Below are 21,077 nucleotides of genomic sequence, written 5' to 3' on the forward strand. Positions count from 1 at the left end.
CCTCCTCTTTCAACCCTCCACAGAAAGTGCATGCCATGCGCAGTGCGACCGCGGTGGTTGTGGGTTTCACTTTCACGAAAACACGCGCACATCAGCCACGAGTCGGTCGTGTTTATGTTTTGGTCGTACCCCCCAAACAACCAACCATCCCCCGAACTCGATGTCTCGAAGAGAGGGGGAGGGGGGAGTGGAAAACCGAACGTTCATCATCCCCCTCAGCACAGAATAGTGACAAGCAATGGAAGCTTTGCTGGCAACACTGGCCACTGGTTTCGAAACTGTCAACTAAACGTCAGCCAAACGTCACACTTTGCACCACTACCAGCGTAGCAGCGGGCGCAACGAAAACGGCGAAAAACAATTTTCCACGCTTTCTCGCTCACCGTCGTGGGGTTTTTGGTTGCTCTCTTTCTTTCTTTCTTTCGTGCCGTTGCCCATAGTGTCGGCATCGAAGTGTCTCTCTATCGTGCGCGCACGCTCTCTCTCTCTCTCCGCTGTTCTCCTTCTCTGTCGCTCGTTTTGCACTAAACGCGCCGCATACTAATATTCGTACAACCTGTCTCGCTTCTTCTTTTCGAGCGCTTCGTGTGTGTGTGTTATGGTTTACGAACCCCCCCTGCTAGAGTTTTCCACCACGAGCAGCACTGCGTCAAGTCGGCAGGAAAAAAAGCCACAGTTGTGAGTGTTTTTCCACCGCTCCAAACAGCCAAAGTCGCGGTCGCGCACACCAGTTCCATTTTCACTTGCCAAGCGAACGGACCCACCACTGCCCCAGGGGGGTAAAGCACACGCGCGCGTAGAAAGCTCGGGTGAACGGCGTCGCCGTCGTTTGAATCGATACGCGGAAAAGAACGGGAATGTGCTCAGTGTGTGTTGTTGTGCCAGCGGGGAAAGGAAAAAAAAGCACGTGAACCTCCAGAGGCGCACTGGCCCGTAAAAGTGCGTACCGTACCGCAACCACACAACCGTTAGCGGGGTTGGAAGGGGTCCGTGCTGCTGCACACACTTTTTGTGCGGAGGAGGAAGGGAGGGGGGGGGGGGAAGTGAAACCGCGGTAACGAAAGTTGAAGAGCAGAAGTAACAACAACAACGAAAAAAAAAAACGCCTTGATTAGATCGGCGTTGCACAATACGCTCGTGCGTTCGTGCGTGCGTCTGTGGAGCGTGTGTGTGTGTGTGTGTATTTGTGTGTCTCCATGTGTGTGAATACAGAAGTAAAAGTTACTACACACCACAGGCTGCGGTGCGATGGTGAAAATGTGACGATTTTTGGAGGTTCTTTTTTGTTGCTGGTTTTGATCGTTCTCCAACTCCACCCAACACAAGGTGTCTCCAGCGCGAACACGAAGATATTAGCACGAAGGCGCAAAGAAAGCATTAATCCCCAACTCCTCCCCTATGCCGCCGCCCTGTCTTTTTCTTCCCACCCTGTCATTTGGAGGAAGAAAATCGATCGAAAGCTTGTGCCCCTTCTTCCCCTCTACACACCGGGTCTCCAACCGCATCTTCCACCTCCCCCCCCCCCCCCCCTCCACCCTTCAGACATCGACGACACCTTTTTCCCTAGCGACGGCGACGGTGTGTGGTACTTTTCCAATACACAATCTAAGTACGCCCTGGGTCGGTCGGTCGGTCGATCGGTTGGTTGGTCTCCTGGCGCCTCCTCCACCCACCGTGAAGTGTGGGCCCCTGCAGTGTGTGTGTCTGTCGCGTGTGTGACAGATGCGTGCGTGTGTGTTTTGTGTCGAAAAGGAAGGAAGTCGTCAGGGTCGTCGGCGTGTGAAAAGTGTGCGCGCCCGTGCAAGTACCGCCTGTGTCCGTCCGTCTGCGTTGTGTGTGTGTGTGTCCTTCCGCATGTTCCGCACCACTTTATCTGTGACACTGTGACACGTGAAGGAAGAGAGAGAGAGAGAGAGAGAGAGAAGGGTGGGGGAAGGTGTTTGGTTACATCCGGTTGGAAAATCCGCGAAGGACGCGATACAACCAACCATAAATCTCGGTGTGTGCGTGTATTTGTGTGCGTGTGGAGCTCCAGCCAGATTTGCCATGTGAGTCATCGACGGGAAAAGATGTGTGCAGCAGAGTAGCTGCACCTTAAGCAGGAAAATAAGAAGTGTTTGGTGGGGGGTGGGAGGCATCCATGATGGTCCTTTCTTTTCCTGTTTTTTTTTTGCATCTTCTTCCCTTATCCTCTCAGCGTTTCATTTGTGTATGTGTGTGTGTGAGAGAGAGAGAGAGAGAGAGAAAAAGAGGAAGAAGAAATGGTAGAGCAGATACATTTGCTCATAAATCCAATCCAGGGAGCCTCCTTCGGCCAGTGCAGTAGTAGGCCATTCGGTGAAAGGTTTCAATTAATCCTTAAGCCATCTTCTAGTTCTTCTTTTAGCGTAAGCCCCAAACCATTGAAACACACAGTAATCGGGCTCGGCTATGGTGAGCTTTTTGTGACCAAACGCGTTCGTTTGCAGTGCCTCTAACTGCACGGCACGGGCCAAGCGAACCGTAAGTGTTGACGTTGTTGGCTCACAGCACACCAACCACCTTGTCCCCCCTCCCTGTTTGTGTGTGTGTTATTAAATCGATCGTCATGTGGTCACACACACACACACACTCACGAAGGAGGCAGACGAACCAGCGTAGACGCGCTCCTTCTGTGCAGCAAGGATGTGCTGGCGTAACGCAATCAACCCGTTTCCGGCAATTAAACCACCGTCTCCCTGCTGCTCCGGACAGGATGTAGCCTGCCTCTTGGGCGGATGTGGCTGTGTGTGTGTGTGGGTCGTGAGTTGACCCACTTGTCAGCAACGCCCGGCATGGAAGCTGTGTGTCAGTTACAGGGATGTAAAAATGTTTTCACCGCATGGCTTCTAAGCGCTCGAGCGATTGCCATTTCATGTACACTGTGCAATCCCCATTGCACATACTCTGTGTTGTAGCCACTGTTCAATACAAGTATCGAGTGGAGGGTTTAACCGGTGTGCACCACTTAACCTTACCGCGACCCTCTGTTCTGTCCCACAGAACGACCGGCTGAGCGGCTTATTATCATTAACTCTCCTTCTTGTCGGCATAACCTCACGATGACCTCTCTGGAGGAGGGAGGGGTGTGCTTCGTGCAGCAAAAAGAGCGTTCCCTTCGTGCGCTGGTAGAGAGGATGGGGCGTGGGATAGGCAGTGCACCCATTACACCGCTCGGCATGAAAATGACACGCACTCTTTACCACTGACACTCCTTCTACTACACCCTTATTTGCTTGCGTTGAATTTTCCAACCCTTCCCTCTTCGTAAAACCCTTCTAACGAGTGCCAGTACAGACTAGTGATGTGGTGTCTGGAGTTTACCGACGACTCTGGCTATTATTTGTCCGATTCCGACTCCGCTAAAATCGGAATTACTAGTTCCGCCCCGAGTCGGAGTCGTCCGGAGTCGTCCGATGTCAGCAGGAGCCAGAATCAGCCAGATGCATTTCCTTTTTTTTTCTCTTTCGCTTTGCGCGTGCACTTCTTAGACAGACCTTTCTTTCTAAGAATAGCGGTTTGAGTCGACTGGAGCTAGCAGGAGTCGGGTGCGGAGAAGATTTGACTACAAAAACATTGGCAACGGCCATCTCCGGGTTACTCGGCACAACCCCTTACGACTCCAGACGACTTCGGATGATTCCGGACGGCTTCAGATGACTCCGAATGACTCCGGATGACTCCGGTCAACGACTCCGAATGACTCTGGGTGACTTCGAACGACTCTGGATGATTCCCGAAGATTCTGGACGACTCTTGACAACTCCGGACGATTCCAGATAACTCCGGCTGACTCCAGATCACTTCGGATGACTCCGGACAATTCCAGATAACTCCGGATGACTCCAGATGACTCCAGATGACTCCAAATGACTTCGAATGACTCTGAATGACTCAGAAAGACTCCGAATGACTCTAGATGGCTTCAGATGACTCCGGACGACTTCGGATGACTCCGGTTAACTCTAGATGACTCCGGATGACTCCGATTAACGACTCCGAACGACTTTGAGTGACTTCGAAGGACTCTGAATGATTCCCGAAGATTCTGGACGTCTCTTGACGACTTCGGACGATTCCAAATGACTCCGAATGACTCCAGATCACTCCGAATGACTCCAAATGACTCCGGATGACCCCGGACGACTCCGAATGACTCTGGACAACTTCGAATGACTCCGGATGACTCCGAATGTCTCCGGATAACTCCGGACGACTCTAGATGATTCCCGAAAACTCTGGGCGACTCTTGACGACTCTGGATAATTCCCGAAAACTCCGGATGACTGCAGATGACTCCGGACAATTGCAGATGACTCCGGATGATTCCGAATGACTTCGGATGACTCCGAAAGACTCCGAATGACTCCGGACAACTCCGGATTATGCTGGACGTACCTACCTTCCGGAATCGGCTCGGAAGTTTTCAGAGTCGGATCGGAATCGGATCGGAGTCGACTCTGGATTTTTGCCAACCTTACCCATCACTAGTACACAGACCTTCTCCCTTCTCTAATCGGCAATTGCTGCGGGTGGGAAGTTAACATTCCTGCCGCAAACGTTCAAACTGCACTTGTACTGGATGGGAGGGTAGGGGGGGGGGGGGGTAGGAGTAGGGTTCTGTGATTGCATCGGACGTTTATCTTTTGCCCTTCCCCTAACGCGGGGTTTTGGTGAAATCATTTTCAAAACAGTCATTTTTTAACGACCCACCAACCAACCCTCCCCAACCGGGTGATGCGCCCCCCCCCTCCCCTCTAAAACGATACGAACAGCTTTGTGTGTGCGGCTTTTTTATTGCTCACTTCTCGCAGAGAGGAGGTAGTGGGGAGTGGAGAAGGTCAAACAAAGTACTGCTGCAGTACGGGTGGGTGTGGGTGGTTGGGCAAACAGTCTGCAGTGTTGCGCGTTTGACACATTGCAACGCTTCCTTGTGGCGTTGCGCCAAGAAAACGACCGTAGTTGTTGTTGTTGTTATTGTACCCGGCCATGAACGAACTTAAAGATGCTTCGGAATGCTTCAATAGACAATATTGGTTCAAAACAAGTGGAGCGCAAGCCTGCGGAACAACCATTCCAAATATAGCCGCCCCGTTCCGAGAAACAATGCCCTAAAACACCATCAACTTTGCTGCTCCTCGCAAAAACAACTGAGATTGCAATCCCGGGGGTTCGTCGTTACCTTGGAAACGGAGAAGGAAGCTCTTCGACATCCATCCATCCCACTTCCAAACATCAATCCATTGCGAGGGGTTGATTGTTGGAAGAAAGTGCTCTGCCCCCCGGGTTGCCCTTTTTGACACCTGCCGGCGGCCGTCGTGACATCAGACAAGACCGTTGACGCCAGACGGCGCTCCCGGCACTCCCGGGGACAATTTGTCAATTTTCAACGCCCCATTACGGATTTCTCTTTAATTAAGCCAATTAAACAATGACTGCCGCTAGCGGGAAACAGAAGGGGAGGGGGGGGGGTTGTAAGTTGAAATAAAGTATCGTTCGCCTCCGCCCTCGTGGACCGTGGCGCTGTGTGTGCTTGACCTCTAGCGACACGGAGACGACCCCTCCGGAGGATGGGATGACCCACGCTCGAAGCAGGCGACGAACCTTTGGAACGCGCTGAATAGATCGATGAATGGATGGGTTTTTGATTGGGCAATAATCAAAGTGATTCTGCATTTCTTATGAATATGTGTGTGTGTGTGTGCGTGTGTGTCCTTCCCCTCTCACCCGTTCCAGACGCGTATGTGTGTGTCAGTGCAATATAGACGAATAGCTGGTACTGGTGGCAAGTGATTTAATTGACGTGTAAAATTGGTTCTCGTGTTGCTGCTATACGATGGTTGCTTTGATGCAGAAGTGAAGGGAAGACTACAAAAGCACACCAGCGCCAAGTTTGTAATGGTTACGATGCACTAAAAGGCGGGGCGATATGCCCGGACCGTGACTGTGATTAATCGCAGCGAAAAGTCTAAAGTGTCTGCTAGACTAGTGACCGAAGACCGAAGGGTAACGCCACACGCCACACGCTCATTCAGCACCCCGCGGTGGTACGATGGTAGACGGTTGCCGTCCGTCCACGGTACAGCAGCAGCAGCACCACCAGCAGCAGCAGCAGCAGCAGCGGTTATAGTGATCGTGCCCGTGATCGAGACCACGCGAGCATGCCTATCTCGCACGCCACCACCGATTCGGTCGAGCTGGAAATCCTCGAGATCCGACAGGACTCGAGCGACGACGACGATGAGCAGCAGGATCTCGCCGTTCGACCGTACGGCACGCGTACGGTTCGCGGCTGCCGCCGACTGCCCACCGCGACGATCGTCCGTCGACAGCAGCAGCAGCAGCAGCACCCGCAGCAGCACCATCATGAGATCGTCCTGGCCGGCAGTAGCTCCACCGCGAGGGCAGGTACCGAAGCGTCGGGCGACGATCGAAGCATGATGATGCCACGAACCGGCTCGCCGCCCAAGCGGAAACGGTTTCGCCGGCACCATCGCACCAGCACGCGGCGCAAGTCGAACTCGCAGAGCTGCGGCAGCCTGTACAATCTGGCGGCGAGCAGCCGGCCGCTCCATCCGCAGCGTTCCGAACCGAACGTCAGCTTCTACTCGAGCCCCGGTGAGCACCAGCACGATGGCGGCGGGGACGATGGCGGGTACGGGCGGGGCGGCACGATCGATGCCGACTATCACGTGCAGGACAGCTCCAACACGCTGGACGATGCACCGGTGCTGGAAAGTTGCGAAAGTCTCGGCGCGACGGGGCGACGCTCACGACGCAGCGGTGGCGGGGGTCGACTGCACCACGACGACGACGGTGAGGGGGCGGACGATGACGGGAGTTACGGTAGCAGCGGCCTGGACGCACTGGACGACAGGGGCACGGACGACGACGGTATGATGGCCGGCTGTCTCGGTGGTGGTGGTGGTGGCGGTGGTGGTGGGTCGGGGACGGGTGGCCATCATCAGCATGCCGCACCGCAGCACGGTTTGCGGGCCTCGATCGTGTCGGTGCTGGGGAGGCTGGGCATGTGGAACACCAACAAGCCGCCGGGCGGCAAACCGGTCCCGGTGATGATCCACCGAAGCGAAACGAAGTCATCCTTCGATCGGGGACAATCTTACATATCGAACGGAGCCAGCCGACTGCGGTCGATTTTTGGGGGTAAAATCGAGCATGCCCACCTACACACACACAGACAGACACATCTCATCTGGCTTCATCTTGCGCATTCTGGTCATCCACTGGGAACTCACCGGGGAACACCACCCAGCATGCTTGCGCTTGCACGGCAGCACTACCTTTCATGAACTCCGCACTCCGTTTGTTGTGTCAGTGTTTAATGCACCATTAATGCACCACTAACCCGCTTCCATTGCCTTTCACTCTAACTCGCTTCCCGCATCAATCATATCGACTTAAGCCTGCGCTGTGTTTGTGTGATTCATCTCATTAGTCACTCATCGCATCGCACTCATCATGGTACGAGCTTTCTGCATAACAAGTTCTAACTTCACAAACAAAAACCCGTGATTTGATTTGTTTTATGTTAATTCATAGTATTTAAACACGCATCCAGTTTTGCTTCAAACGATGCAAACGTACAGGCATTCGTAAATTAGTTTCTAATGCTGTGTTTATCTTTTTTATAGAAAATGAGCGACGAATACGAGCCAACGATCGAGAATACAATACACAATTCAAATACGCTGTAAGTACCACATTGTCCACAGGCGGTCGGTTTTGCTGCCATTACTAAATATAAAAATAAGCACTCAGTAGCGAGAATTGAGTCCGAGTGAATGAGTTAGAATGATGAGCTCACTCTCTATGATTCACGAAAAAAATTACTATTACTGAGTAGCTAGTGATTGCGAAGAACTAAATCATCGAGATTGAACTCTCGAAAGAGTTATTTAACTCACGAATGAACCGTATGAGAAGAACTCATCGACATGGGAGAGTTGGATCGTTTCATCGAGGTAAAACTCTCAAAAGAGTTATTCAACTCATTTAACGGTGTAACTCACTGCGAGTGAGTTACTAGTCGTCGTGGAGAGCTAATACATACAATAAGACTTCAGGGACGAATGTGAAATGTTTAACTGTCCAATTATTTAATTCTACAATCTAAATCACTTTTTACTCTCTAAAGAGTTATTTAACTCATGACAGGTTTAATATCCTTAATAGTCGGCGTGTTAAATTGAGAGTTAACGTTCAAAAAAGTGAAATAATTCATAATTGAGCTAAGTTCTCTATGACTGAGTTACTAGCTAGCCTAGCGAGTTATACTATTAATCGCACCTTAGTTATCTTTGAGTGAGCTACTCACTGACTCAGAAAGTTAAATCACTCTTTGAGATACAACTCTTGAAAGGATTAACTCTTTAACTCATTAATTCCCTGGCGCTCAGTTACTACTCGCCATTAAGAGTTCATTCCCAAATGAGTTAATTAAGCTCTTTATGATTCATTTCACACATTCGCAGCAATTATTTAGCTCGCTCATTCAAGACAAGTATTCGAACATGAATGAAACACACTCTGTCATGGTTCTTTGATTCTGTTTTTCTTTTTCGCAGAACAACTACATCAAAACGTCCAAATATTCGATATTAACATTTCTGCCTTTGAACCTGCTGGAGCAGTTCCAACGTCTTGCCAACTTTTACTTTCTGTGTCTACTAATTCTCCAGCTGATACCGGCGATCTCGTCACTGACGCCCGTCACCACCGCCATTCCACTGATCGGTGTGCTCATGCTGACTGCCATCAAGGATGCGTACGATGATTTCGTAAGTAATGTTGTGGATGTCGCGCTCACTCAAAACCCCTCGCTCTAACGCTGTGCCGTGCCCTTTACCTTACCTTCCCACCAAACAGCAAAGACACATGTCCGACTCGCAAGTTAACAATCGGCGCTCGAAAGCGCTCCGGCACGGGAAGCTGGTGGACGAACGGTGGTCCGGCGTGCAGGTCGGCGACATTATCCGCATGGACAACGATCAGTTCGTGGCGGCGGACATACTGCTCCTGTCGTCGAGCGAACCGAACGGGCTGTGCTTCATCGAGACGGCCGAGCTGGACGGGGAAACGAACCTCAAGATCAAGCAGTGCCTGCCCGAGACGGCCGCACTGGGCCAGCAGGAGGATCTGCTGTGGAAGTTTAACGGCGAGATCGTGTGCGAACCGCCGAACAATCTGCTGAACAAGTTCGAGGGTACGCTCACGTGGAAGAACCAGCGCTACCCGCTCGACAACGACAAGATCCTGCTGCGCGGGTGCATCATACGCAACACGCAATGGTGCTACGGTGTCGTCATCTTTGCCGGCAAGGACACGAAGCTGATGCAGAACTCGGGCAAGACCAAATTCAAACGGACGACCATCGATAGGCTATTAAATTTTATAATCATAGGAGTAAGTAGACGAACAACGAAGAAACGGTTTAATGGATGGGAGGACGGTTGAGGCTGTGCATGTTTGCGACCACAACGACGACGACAACGACGTGGCTAATGGAAAAATTCTTCCCCATCGAGTAGATGGCATCTGCCGTCGACTCCAGAAACGATCTCACCCGTAAACCCCGTGATGCATCTCCGGTGGGTGGTCCGTGTTTTGCTAGTGACGCGCGCGCGCCTAGAAGCTCTCCACTCACGCTCTGAACGATAAATAATGCAGATATTTATGTGCCTTGTTGTTGCTGGCGGTCCTGCTTTCGCACAGTAGTAGTTGCCTTTTTTCTGCTTTTTGTCAGCAGTCGAACGCGCGATTGAGCTCTGAATGACGGTAATCGATTAGCATTCCGCGAACTATCAGGTCGTTCGTTGATTTGCCTCCCACTTGGCTGCCGTTGGCAATCAATGAAGCATATTTATCTCGCGTATCATCGTTTCGAACGATGAATGTGAAGCATTTGTTGTTGATAGAAATGAACATCTGTCCCGGAAGTTGTTGCGTGGTGAATGGGTTTTAACGGGCTTCTTGAATAATTAGCGCAACCATGTAGATTAATCGGTCTTAGATAGAAGTGATCGTCAATGTCTTACATTCATTCAGCACGAGCGGTTTATTTAGAAAGACGAAACGGTGAATCGGTCATTTTAATATTCAGAAATCTCCTGCCTAGAACAAATGGTTTTACTAATCATATTTTTTCTTCTCTCACTCTCTCCCGCTCTTCTTATTTGCAGATAGTGTTCTTTCTCTTATCGATATGCGGTTTCTGCACGATTGCATCCGCAATATGGGAGGCGTTAGTAGGATACAAATTTCAAGTAAGCTTTCGCTCCCAAAAAAACGCTTTTTTCTCATAAAGAAACACACTAATAAAGTGCTTTTTCCTTTACTACTTTCCTTCTAGATTTATCTGCCATGGGAACGGATAATCCCGAAGGATTATCTGCAAGGTGCAATCAGTATCGGGTGTCTAGTCTTTTTTTCCTACGCAATCGTACTGAACACAGTGGTGCCAATATCTTTATACGTGTCGGTAGAGGTACGAGCCGGCCGTGAAAGCCCATCCACATCAACATGGCATACCTAACGCGGTTCCCCTTCTCACACTCTCTCACTCTCTCTCTCTCTCTCTCTCTCTCTCTCTCTCTCTCTCTCTCTCTCTCTCGCTGCAGGTGATCCGGTTCGCGCAATCCTTCCTTATCAACTGGGATGAAAAGATGTACTACGACAAGACGAAAACTCACGCGAAAGCGCGCACCACCACGCTGAACGAGGAGCTGGGCCAGATACAGTACATCTTCTCGGACAAAACGGGCACCCTGACGCAGAACATTATGACGTTCAACAAGTGCAGCATTGCCGGCCGTGCCTATGGCGATGTGGTTGATGTGCGTACGGGCGAAACAGTCGAACTGTCGGAGGTACGTTGGCCTGTCCCGGGCCGGAACCACCGCGCGTGGTGTACACGTTTTTGTCGTTCTTCCTCCTGCTCCTCCACCTAAGTAGAACCGATTTGATGGCTTGCAGTAGTGTTGTACACACGGCCGTTTTTCGCAACTCCCCTGTAACACCATATTGGAGCGTTCTCCATCTCGTTTCATGTCTCGTTTGTCGTCGCTCGCTTCGGCGAAAGGTTGTGTTGAAGCATCAAGCACCATTTCAACAACCCTTGTCCCGAATTTAAGCGGCGTCCGACTTTCAATCCATAGTTTTTTTTTTTTCTAAATACTAATGTAGTGTAGTTTCAATGCTGCCACAGCAAGCGCAAAATGCTTCGCGCGCGCCCTTAATCCATTTTCTAACACTTTCTATTATAGGGGGATAGCTCCAACGAGCGGTGCCCCCAGTCCTTTCAATGAATATTTACAATTGTCCCGTTTTTTTCTATTCCTATCCCATTCACTTTCTTCGTGTCGTCCTATGTTTGTGTGTATGTGTATAATAACTGTTTGGTGATATTTCTGTAGTGTTAGACACGTTTTAGCAGAACGCTGTCTCTCTTTTTGTGCGTGTTATTTTGTTTTTTACAACGTGTGACAATTTATAACTGTTTTCAACAACTTTCTTATACTCTTTCTTTCTTCTTCTACCCCTTTTTCTTCGTGGTATGTGTGTTTCTCCTGCTCATTACACTCGTATTTTTACCCATTGTTCGTTTTTTCTACTCTTTTCAACTTATATTACGTACTGTTCTTAATATGAACGTTTCATTATTCTTTTCTTTTGTCTTGATCTTTATCATTTATTGTTTCATTTTAATTCGTGCATAATCTTATTCTCTTTACCATACTTTTGTTGTTGCTGTTTCTGCTATATATTACGTACTGTTCGTTGCATATAATTTGTTTTTCTGTTTTTCTATCTTTTAATTATTTATTAATTTTAAAACGTGCATCTTCTTGTTCTCTTTATCATAATATTTATATGTTGCTGTTTTTGCTGCGTTTTGTTGTGTCTCTTATATGTTTTTTTTCTTTATCTTTCTTTCTCTTTTTCTGTTTTTTTGTTCTTTAACCCTAATTCCTGCGCGATTGATATGCTTGTAGCCTACATTCAACAGTAACACATCGCTTTTGTTAAACGCTGAAGAGCCGCCAGGTCGCAGCACACCTCAGCCCACCACCACCACCACCACCACCACGATCACCACCGAACAGCCAGTTCAGACCCCAAACAAAAAGCATCCACCTTCACTACATGTTAGATTCAGTCAGCACAGTAATAGCCAAGAAACGCAGACGTCCATATCCTCCACTACGACTAAGCAAGTCACCACACCAATACCACCAACACCACCAACACCACCACAACAACCAAAAACCCATATCCCGGCGCAGTCAACTACGGACGTACCACCAAGTGGGAACAATACGCAAGAAGGACTGCATGTATGCATGATTTCGTTTGTAATACCGTACTCACGCTTGTTTGCGGACAGTTTTCTTTATTTTATCATTAATTATTATTATTATAAAAAAGCTTGCTGCGCTTTTAGTAATTTGATGCGTTTTGTAGCAATTTCGGGCATTTTTTTATTAGCGTAAAGATAGCAAACAATGCAAATTTTCGTTCATGTGTCATCACTAGTGTCGCTAATAATTGCACTAAAGCACTCTTGATGAGCAGAGAGGATTAAACGTACACGCCGTTACAATTTTGCGCATTGCTTTGCGAAATTATATGTTTTCACTGTTTAATGATCTCTATAATAATCTGTTATTTACGCCACCGTGTTTCGTTAATGTTTTCAATTGTTTGTAACGACTTTTCAATTTCATTTTTCAATTTAGGTTTCTTCATATAGTGTGGTGAGTTATGTCATTGTTTAGACAGTGCGCCTTGTTTTTGTTTACTTCTTGTTATGAGCCTTTTCATTCAACTTCAAAAACAGTTTTATTCGTCCTTTTATTTTACTTATCTTGCACTTTTTAACTTTTAAATACATCTGATCAGGAGTTTGCTTTAGTGTTTTTATTATCGAAGTACAGCACCGCATGTTTTGAAGTAGAAGATAAACGTTATCTCATATAAAAAGCGATAAATCAAAATTAAACAAACAACGCAAACATTCCTTACTGAAATTCGGAACTACTAGAAGCTCATCAGTTGCAGTTTGTTGCGCACACTTTCCGTTGCGTTCCGTTAATTTGCGCAACGCGTATGCAGCGCGTATATGCTCGGTACAATTATGCTTACAGTTTCTTTTTCCTTTACAATTCTTTCGATTCTTTCTCATCCCACATCTACTAATGCTACTCGTGTCACCACCACTCTGTGCACCGAAATGTCTCAAACATCTGTCTTCCCTGCATCAAACCACGTGTGTTCGTTTCTCATCGTTTCTCTTCCCAACCATTCATTGGGGCGGTGGACACCATAACAAACAAACGCCAACAACACCACACTCCGCCACCCCCTTTCCCCCTCCCCAACCCATTAATGCAGGTGATGGAGTCGGTAGACTTTTCCTTCAATCCGGAGTACGAACCCGAGTTCCGGTGGTACGACCAGGGGCTGCTGGATGCCGTGCGGGCGGACGAGGAGCACGCGCATAACTTTTTTCGTTTGCTAGCCCTCTGCCATACCGTGATGGCGGAGGAGAAAAATGGCAAGTAAGTTTGTGGGTGTGTGTGTATGTGACCGGCTATTGCAACAATTCTCTCACCGAGTGATCGCTTCCCTCCTACCTTGCAGGTTAGATTATCAAGCACAAAGTCCTGACGAGGCAGCCCTCGTGTCGGCGGCGCGTAATTTTGGATTTGTTTTTAAATCACGAGCACCGAACAGTATAACAATAGAGGTCATGGGACGAACAGAGGTAAGTTTAACAGAGGAGTTAGTGGAGTGAATATAGTAATGCTCACTTACGTCTTACGTCTACTTACTGTATGCTCATCCCCTAGGAATATGAACTGTTAAGTATATTAGATTTTAATAACGTTAGAAAGCGAATGTCGGTCGTGTTACGTCGCAACAACTCCATCATCCTGTACTGTAAGGGCGCCGATAGTGTGATATACGATAGGCTAGGACCGAACCAGCACGACCTGAAGGCTCGCACGCAGGAACATTTAAACGTGAGTTGATTCTCGTGGTGCCAATTCTTACTTGTAAATTGACGCTTGGTTTTTTTCTATTGGCAGAAATTTGCCGGCGAAGGTTTGCGCACGCTGGTGCTCGCCGAGCGGCGCCTCACGAAGGAGTTCTACGAGTCCTGGCTGGTGCGACAGAGAGAAGCTGCCTTATCTTTAGACGGTAGGGAGGATAAGTTAGGTGCAATCTACGAAGAGATCGAATGTGATATGCAGCTGGTCGGTGTGACGGCTATAGAGGATAAGCTACAGGACGGTGTGCCCCAGACGATCGCGAACCTACAGCTGGCCGGCATTAAGATTTGGGTACTTACGGGCGACAAGCAAGGTACGCGCATGCTGTTGTCCATCACACTCACACAGCATTAACCATTGCTAATGCACGTTGTTTCCCCTCAGAAACGGCAATAAACATAGGCTATTCGTGTCAGCTGCTGACGGACGACATGGTGGACGTGTTTGTGATCGACGGCATTACCAAGAGCGAGGTCGAGCAGCAGCTGCGCAAGTACATGGATTCGTTACGGATCGTCAACACCTACCATCCAGCCAGTGAGTATACAGGCGCTGATTGCATCCAGGAAATGAATGCAACACTACGCTCACGTTATTCTGCTTCTGTCCCCCAGACGTCCAAAAAGCGAACCAAGCGCACTCGCAAACGGTTGGTGGCGGTGGCACCACCAGCGAAACCAGTGCCGTGACGGCAAACGGAGCGCACAGCAGCAGCTCGGGTCCGATGGTCGACATACAGAACACCTCGCCCCCGTCCGTATCGGTGGTGACGTTTAGGTGGGATAATAGACATAAATATACAAGTATAGGAGGAAGCGAGGAGGCACCGGACAGGTACACACCGACACAACAACTCACGCCGGATCGCCGGTGGAGAAGCGATCCGCCAACAGGACGAAACTGTTCTTTCTTTTTCGTTTTTTTTTCTGTTCACCCCAAAATCCTTGTACTATTACTACTTCTACTTCTACTACTATTATTGCTACTAAGGCCCCCATTTCCTCGGCGGTCGGAACGGTCTCGAACATCTACCAACCCAACGCGGTTCGAGTGTTCTGTGTTGTATAACCGACTCTTTCCTATCTTTTCTGTGGGGATGTGTTGTTTTGTGTATGATTTACCTATTTCTTGTTTTCCCTTTATCTTTATTGCTCCTATTTTTACCTCAATGTATTTACCCCCGCCCCTTTTTTAACAGCTGTACATGTATTTACAGTGTTTTTTTGTTTGTTTTACATTCATTGTTCTACTATATTTCTTGTTTCATCCTTGGCCCCCGCCCGTACCAGTAAGCTATTTTCTTCTTCTTTTGTTCTTTTAAGGAGTATAAGGCCTTTGTTTTCTTTCCATTTCCTTAACGTTTCTTCACTACCTCTTTGACATGATGATGGTACAAGAGTTACTGTATTTGTTTGTTGTTTGATCGTGTTTTTTTTGTTCCTTTTTTTGAAGTTTTGAAAAAAAACTACCAACTTCATCTACCAACGTACTTCCTTAACAAAACAGATAAAACAGTTGTAACAGAAGCAAACACTTTGCGTGGCGCGAAAACGGTATTACACTACTGACGTGATGCACCAATGAACCATTCTATTACATACACACACACAAACACAAATACATACACACACACACACACATGTGCTAGCCAATGCCTTCCTCATATGCCTGTACGAAACAATATATATAAATAATATAGCCCAAATATTGCTAATATAGTGACGTAAGCACACACACACCAACATCTCCCTGTTAACTAACATTCCTTCAAACACTAACTCTGCCCTCTATCTCGTGATCTCTGAATGGCCTCTCGAGACGTACGTTTTTGTGTAGTGCGGCTCCTATCTCTGTGTGTGTTTCCCGTTATCCAACCCACCCCCTACCCGTAGTGTATAGTATGTGTGTGTATAGTTTCATTTCTCTACCCTCCATAATAGTGAAACCGTGTTTTTCTGTTATACCTTCAGTTACTGACATACCACTGTTTGTTTTTGATAGTTTTGCTGACTGCGTTTAGTAGTGTCCCATTTATTTATTTTTTGTGTGTATAGTTATGTATAGTTAGCACATTGTTTTTTGTGTTCCTGTTATATGTTGTCCTCCCACTCCTTCCTTTTTCTTGTTGCTTCACTCCGTCATAGCAACACCACCTCCCGTGTGTCCCGTTTTTTTCCCAAAATCCTATCCCTAACCTTCCCTTACAATCCTATCACACCACTTACTAACACGCGCGTGCGACCCTTCGAATTGTCAACTACAACTGGGTACTAAACTGCTGCTGCTTCCTTCTCGCCCCTGCTCCCCCCTCCCCCCTTTTCGCAGTGTAAACTGTAGCAACTATTCCGACGGGTTTGAGAAAGGCGAACCGACGCTAACCGACATCGACGAGAACACGGGCGTGGCGCTAGTGATCAACGGGCACTCGCTAGTGCACTGTCTGACGTCGGAGCTGGAGAGCAAGTTCCTCGAGATTGCGTCCCACTGCAAAGCGGTCATCTGCTGCCGGGTAACGCCGCTCCAGAAGGCGATGGTGGTCGAGCTGATCAAGCGGGCGAAGAATGCGGTCACGCTTGCGATCGGTGACGGTGCGAACGATGTGTCGATGATAAAAGGTATTTAAATGAAGGTCAAAGGAAGAGAGAGGGAGAGAGAGAGACGAGGAACAAGCTAATGTCCTTTTCCGTGTTCTTTTGCAGCGGCACACATCGGCGTGGGCATCTCCGGGCAGGAGGGCATGCAGGCCGTACTGGCGAGCGACTACTCGATCGCACAGTTTAAATTTCTCGAAAGACTGCTGCTGGTGCATGGCCGCTGGTCGTACTACCGGATGTGTAAATTTTTGCGCTACTTTTTCTACAAAAACTTTGCATTCACGCTGTGCCATTTTTGGTATGCATTTTTTTGCGGCTTCAGTGCTCAAGTAAGTGTGTGTGTGTGTGTGTGTGTGTGTGTGTGTGTGTGTGTGTGTGCGAGCGACGTGTGCTCCCCGTTCCTATCTAATGACGATGCCGTTCTTCTTCTCCCGTTCACAGACCGTTTTCGATCCAATGTTTATATCCGTGTACAATCTGTTCTACACCTCGCTGCCGGTGCTGGCGCTCGGCATCTTCGAGCAGGACGTGTCGGACAAGAGTAGCGTCGACTATCCGAAGCTCTACACGCCCGGCATGACGAACGCACTGTTCAACACGACCGAGTTCATACGCAGCGTCCTGCACGGTATCTTCAGTTCGCTGATATTGTTTCTCATTCCGTACGGTAAGTAAGGGTCTGCAGAAGGGTGTGCTTAAAATGAAGTGGAATCTTTAATCTCCAACAAACACCTCGGTTTCCCACAGGTACGTACAAGGACGGCATCTCTCCGGACGGGTACGTGCTGAACGATCACATGCTGCTCGGCTCGGTAGTGGCCACCATACTTATCCTCGATAACACCGCGCAGGTAAGAACCAGCCTCCTTCGTCCGTATGAACCGTTCGTTCGCTCACTAACCCTCACTTCGCTACGCAGATCGCGCTCGACACATCGTACTGGACCGTGTTTAACCACATCATGATCTGGGGCAGCCTGCTGTGGTACTTCTTTTTGGACTACTTTTACAACTACGTCATCGGCGGCCCGTACGTCGGCTCGCTGACGCAGGCGATGAAGGAGGCCACGTTCTGGTTCACCACCGTGCTGACAGTGATCGTCCTCATGATACCGGTGCTGGCATCACGCTTCTACTTTGTCGATGTGTTCCCCAGCTTACCAGATAAGGTGAAGCTCTTGGTGTGAAGGCTTTGTTTTTTTGTTGGGATTTACTAATTTAATACATTTCTTTGCTATTTTAGATTCGTGTACAGCAACGGCTGGCGCTACTGCGTTCCCGCCAGAGCAGTGACGTCTTGAGGACACCGTCCGCCCGCAAGGCACGCCGCTCGTTACGCTCCGGCTATGCTTTCGCCCATCAGGTACCGTATTCCGATCGTAGCAAGCGTAGCGTTGCTAAAGCGGTTATTCATGTCGTGCAGATTGCATACATGACGGCGCATTTCTCATCCAACCCGCTTAATAACCATTCCCCCCTTTGTATCGCATGCACACCACCACCACCACCACCATTGTAGGAAGGATTTGGCCGGCTTATTACGTCCGGTAAAATTATGCGCAAACTGCCCCAGGACTTTGCCTTCCCGTTGGGGCTGGGCAGCAAGAAGCAACAGTCGACGGAATCAACCAAAAACAACAATAACAACAACAACAACAATAGCAGCAATAACGCTAATAACGCCTCGAATGTGGTCAATGGTGCTGGGGCCGTTGGGACACGAACCGGTACGAACACTGCGACCGCAACGACCCTGTCGGCGATGGCAGCGGTCACCACCTTGACCGTCAATGGTAATCAGCAACAGCAGCAGCAGCTGGTTAACCTGCCCGGCAGCTCGAACGGCGGTGATCAGCACAGTCCGCGGGCACCGTGCCAAGATCTGGACACGATAAACCTGTAAATCCAAGGTATCCCACCTTCGTCGAAACCAAAAATCACAACGAATAATCCACTTGGCTGCAACGAGTTAACAACAAAACCAGTGTCCACAGGAGAGGTGTGTTAAGTGTCCCATGTTTTGCTTTTTATGTTGTTTTTTTTTAATACTCCGATTTCCGTGTTGGTTAGAAAATTAGAAAGAATTATTTTGCCTCCACCGTGTGAGCTACAAATTTTAAACTCAATACACCAACATTCTCTGTACCAATCGATGCGAACATAGTTAAGAAACGGACCGCAAATTAAGACGCTAACACACACGCTGAGGAGGAAAGGTACTTAAGCGAATGTTGATATCTGCCAAACGTAATCCGCAATCCGTGGCACTGGCCGGATGTTAAAACAGCAGCACACCAACCACCCCCCTCCCTCCCTCCCCCCTCCTGCCTGTACCAAATAACCGTATAAAACCCCGCGAGTCTCTGCAAGGAAGGGAAAAGAGGCAAACTGACAAATAACAATAATAACACAAGTATTTCATAGGAGAACAAGTCGAGCAAACCGCCTAGAGTGTGGGTGTTTAAGCACAGCTGTTTACGATAAACTTCTAAGCATAGTATTGACACGACCACGGCTTTAGGGGAGAGTAAGATAAAGACGGGAAAAGACGGATCGCCAAGCGATGCTCATACAAAAAAAAACGTCTCCATCATCATCCCGTTTTTGAGTTTCCATCTCGAATGTTTCGAATCTCGATTTTCTTTTTTTTTTTACTAAGATCATTCATATTTAGACAAACTACGAGCGCAACTAACAATTTTTTGGGGCGCGAAACAAGCCGAACGAAGGAAAGTGAATAACATTTAGCATTATTACACATTATGAACTTATTGTGATTGTCCTGTGACTACATATTTGATATATTACGAGAGCAGTAAATGCGAATGCGAAAACGAAACCAGCCGCCAGCAAAACAGCAATGCGAAATAAGCTTAGTGGAGGGAGGAGGGTGTGGCAATTTATTGAATTGACGCCGTTCTGTTGGCAACAAGGCCAAAGAGCAAAAGCAGGGGAGAATGTAAATAGTGTTATATCTTGTATAAAGAACCGTGAATAATAAAAAAAACAACATGCAAAAAAACTCGTTCAAACAGAACAGCTTTTGTGCGATGAAGATAAAAGAGAGGAAAAAGGGAGAGAACAAAACAAAAACAAACAAACAAACAAAATACAAATGAAGCGAAAGAAATATTGATATTGAGTATGTGTAAGAGAAAAAAAAACACACACACACACAAAAGTGCTCACACAAGTAGAAAAAAGAAAAAAAACGGAAACACTTGGAAAAGTCGTTAAAGTAAACATACAAAAGAAGCAAACGATGTAAATATAGATGAAGGAAAAAGATGAACAAAAATGGACAAGAAACGAAATAAAAACACAATCAATCAAATGATACAAAAACAAAAAAACCAACATAGCAGCAGCAGCAGCAGCAGCAGCAGCAAACGTACAGCTAGGCTTTAGAAGAGAAGAGAAAGGAAGATTAAATCGGGGCTTTAGTGCAAATACATAAACACAAACACACAAAAACACGTACACAGTGTGCTCTTCTGGAAAGCGTTGACTGTGTGCGGTGATGTATCCATGGGAACAGATAGTAATATTTTACTTACTCTAATGCTAATGCTGTTTCTCTCTCTCTCTCTCTCTTTCTCTTTTTGATGGCTGTAGAGGGTGTAAAATAGTTACCTTTTTTTTGTGTCCATTTCTTTGCAGTTCCTTTTGTTCACACATTCTTCTTAAAGTAGTGATAAAAGATCGTTTAGTTTTTCTTCAATAAAAAAGGGTAATATTTTTAACATTATTTTAGTCGGCACACACGCCTAGTTGTGTAATTTGTTCTCTTCTTCTTTATCTCTTCCGTTCTCTTCCGTTCCGATAGTTTGCACTGTACACCTTACCTACGTTGCGTAGCGTTTGCTCAAACGTGCAAGTTTCGTTCCTACCATACTGTAGTTTACTTTCATTTTTTACCCCAAATACACCTATTAGTGAAACTAAAGTATAATTTTACGAATTAGTTTTATATTGTTGTTACTATGTACAAAAGGATTTGGTAGGTCGCAACGTAAGATTGAGGGTGATGATGCATCTAATGCAAGCGGAGGCGCCTAATGTGTATTAACCAAAAGTTAGCAAAGCAGCGGAAAGATAGCGATAGCGAGAGAGAAAGTGAGAGAGAAGAAGCGCTAGCAACAAATTGAAACAAAACTGTGTATTTTTAAGGACGAAGGCGTAAAACACCGCGCGGACGCATTGCATTCCTAAAGAACGCATAATAGAACTACAAAAAAAACAATGTTACGAATGTGTGTATGTGTCTCGTAATGATGATGGTAACACGCTGTGAAATAAAGGCGAACGGAAACGCGTAAACGAACGTAATTCGTGTCAGAAAATCGTCGGTGGTGTGTTTTCTCATTATTTTTGTTCTATTTTATGTACAACAG

The 21,077-nt window shown here is 47.6% G+C and overlaps 1 protein-coding gene across 9 annotated transcripts; it reads left to right on the forward strand.

The window, feature by feature from the left end:
- Positions 1 to 626: 626 nt before the first annotated feature.
- On the forward strand, positions 627 to 21,026 carry LOC120953247 (phospholipid-transporting ATPase ID). 9 transcript variants are annotated; one of them, XM_049607300.1, is made up of 23 exons: positions 627 to 939; positions 5,755 to 7,182; positions 7,671 to 7,729; positions 8,604 to 8,816; positions 8,905 to 9,441; positions 10,218 to 10,301; positions 10,388 to 10,522; positions 10,656 to 10,904; positions 12,030 to 12,371; positions 12,774 to 12,791; positions 13,429 to 13,595; positions 13,678 to 13,801; positions 13,887 to 14,060; positions 14,127 to 14,403; positions 14,475 to 14,627; positions 14,705 to 14,924; positions 16,416 to 16,705; positions 16,790 to 17,013; positions 17,126 to 17,351; positions 17,432 to 17,535; positions 17,604 to 17,852; positions 17,927 to 18,046; positions 18,203 to 21,026. In XM_049607300.1, exons 2-23 carry the CDS (start codon positions 6,180 to 6,182, stop codon positions 18,584 to 18,586), a joined length of 5,352 nt encoding a protein of 1,783 aa, XP_049463257.1. In that variant the 5' UTR covers positions 627 to 939; positions 5,755 to 6,179; the 3' UTR covers positions 18,587 to 21,026. The 9 variants fall into 9 exon arrangements, with proteins under 9 accessions (XP_049463257.1, XP_049463260.1, XP_040228961.2 ...); XM_049607303.1 differs by having other exon boundaries at positions 630 to 939; positions 14,705 to 14,867; positions 16,428 to 16,705; XM_049607302.1 differs by having other exon boundaries at positions 636 to 939; positions 14,705 to 14,867.
- The last annotated feature ends 51 nt before the right edge of the window (positions 21,027 to 21,077 follow it).

Source organism: Anopheles coluzzii, chromosome 2 (assembly GCF_943734685.1).
Source record: "Anopheles coluzzii chromosome 2, AcolN3, whole genome shotgun sequence".
In the NCBI taxonomy this organism is placed as follows: Eukaryota; Metazoa; Arthropoda; class Insecta; order Diptera; family Culicidae; genus Anopheles; species Anopheles coluzzii.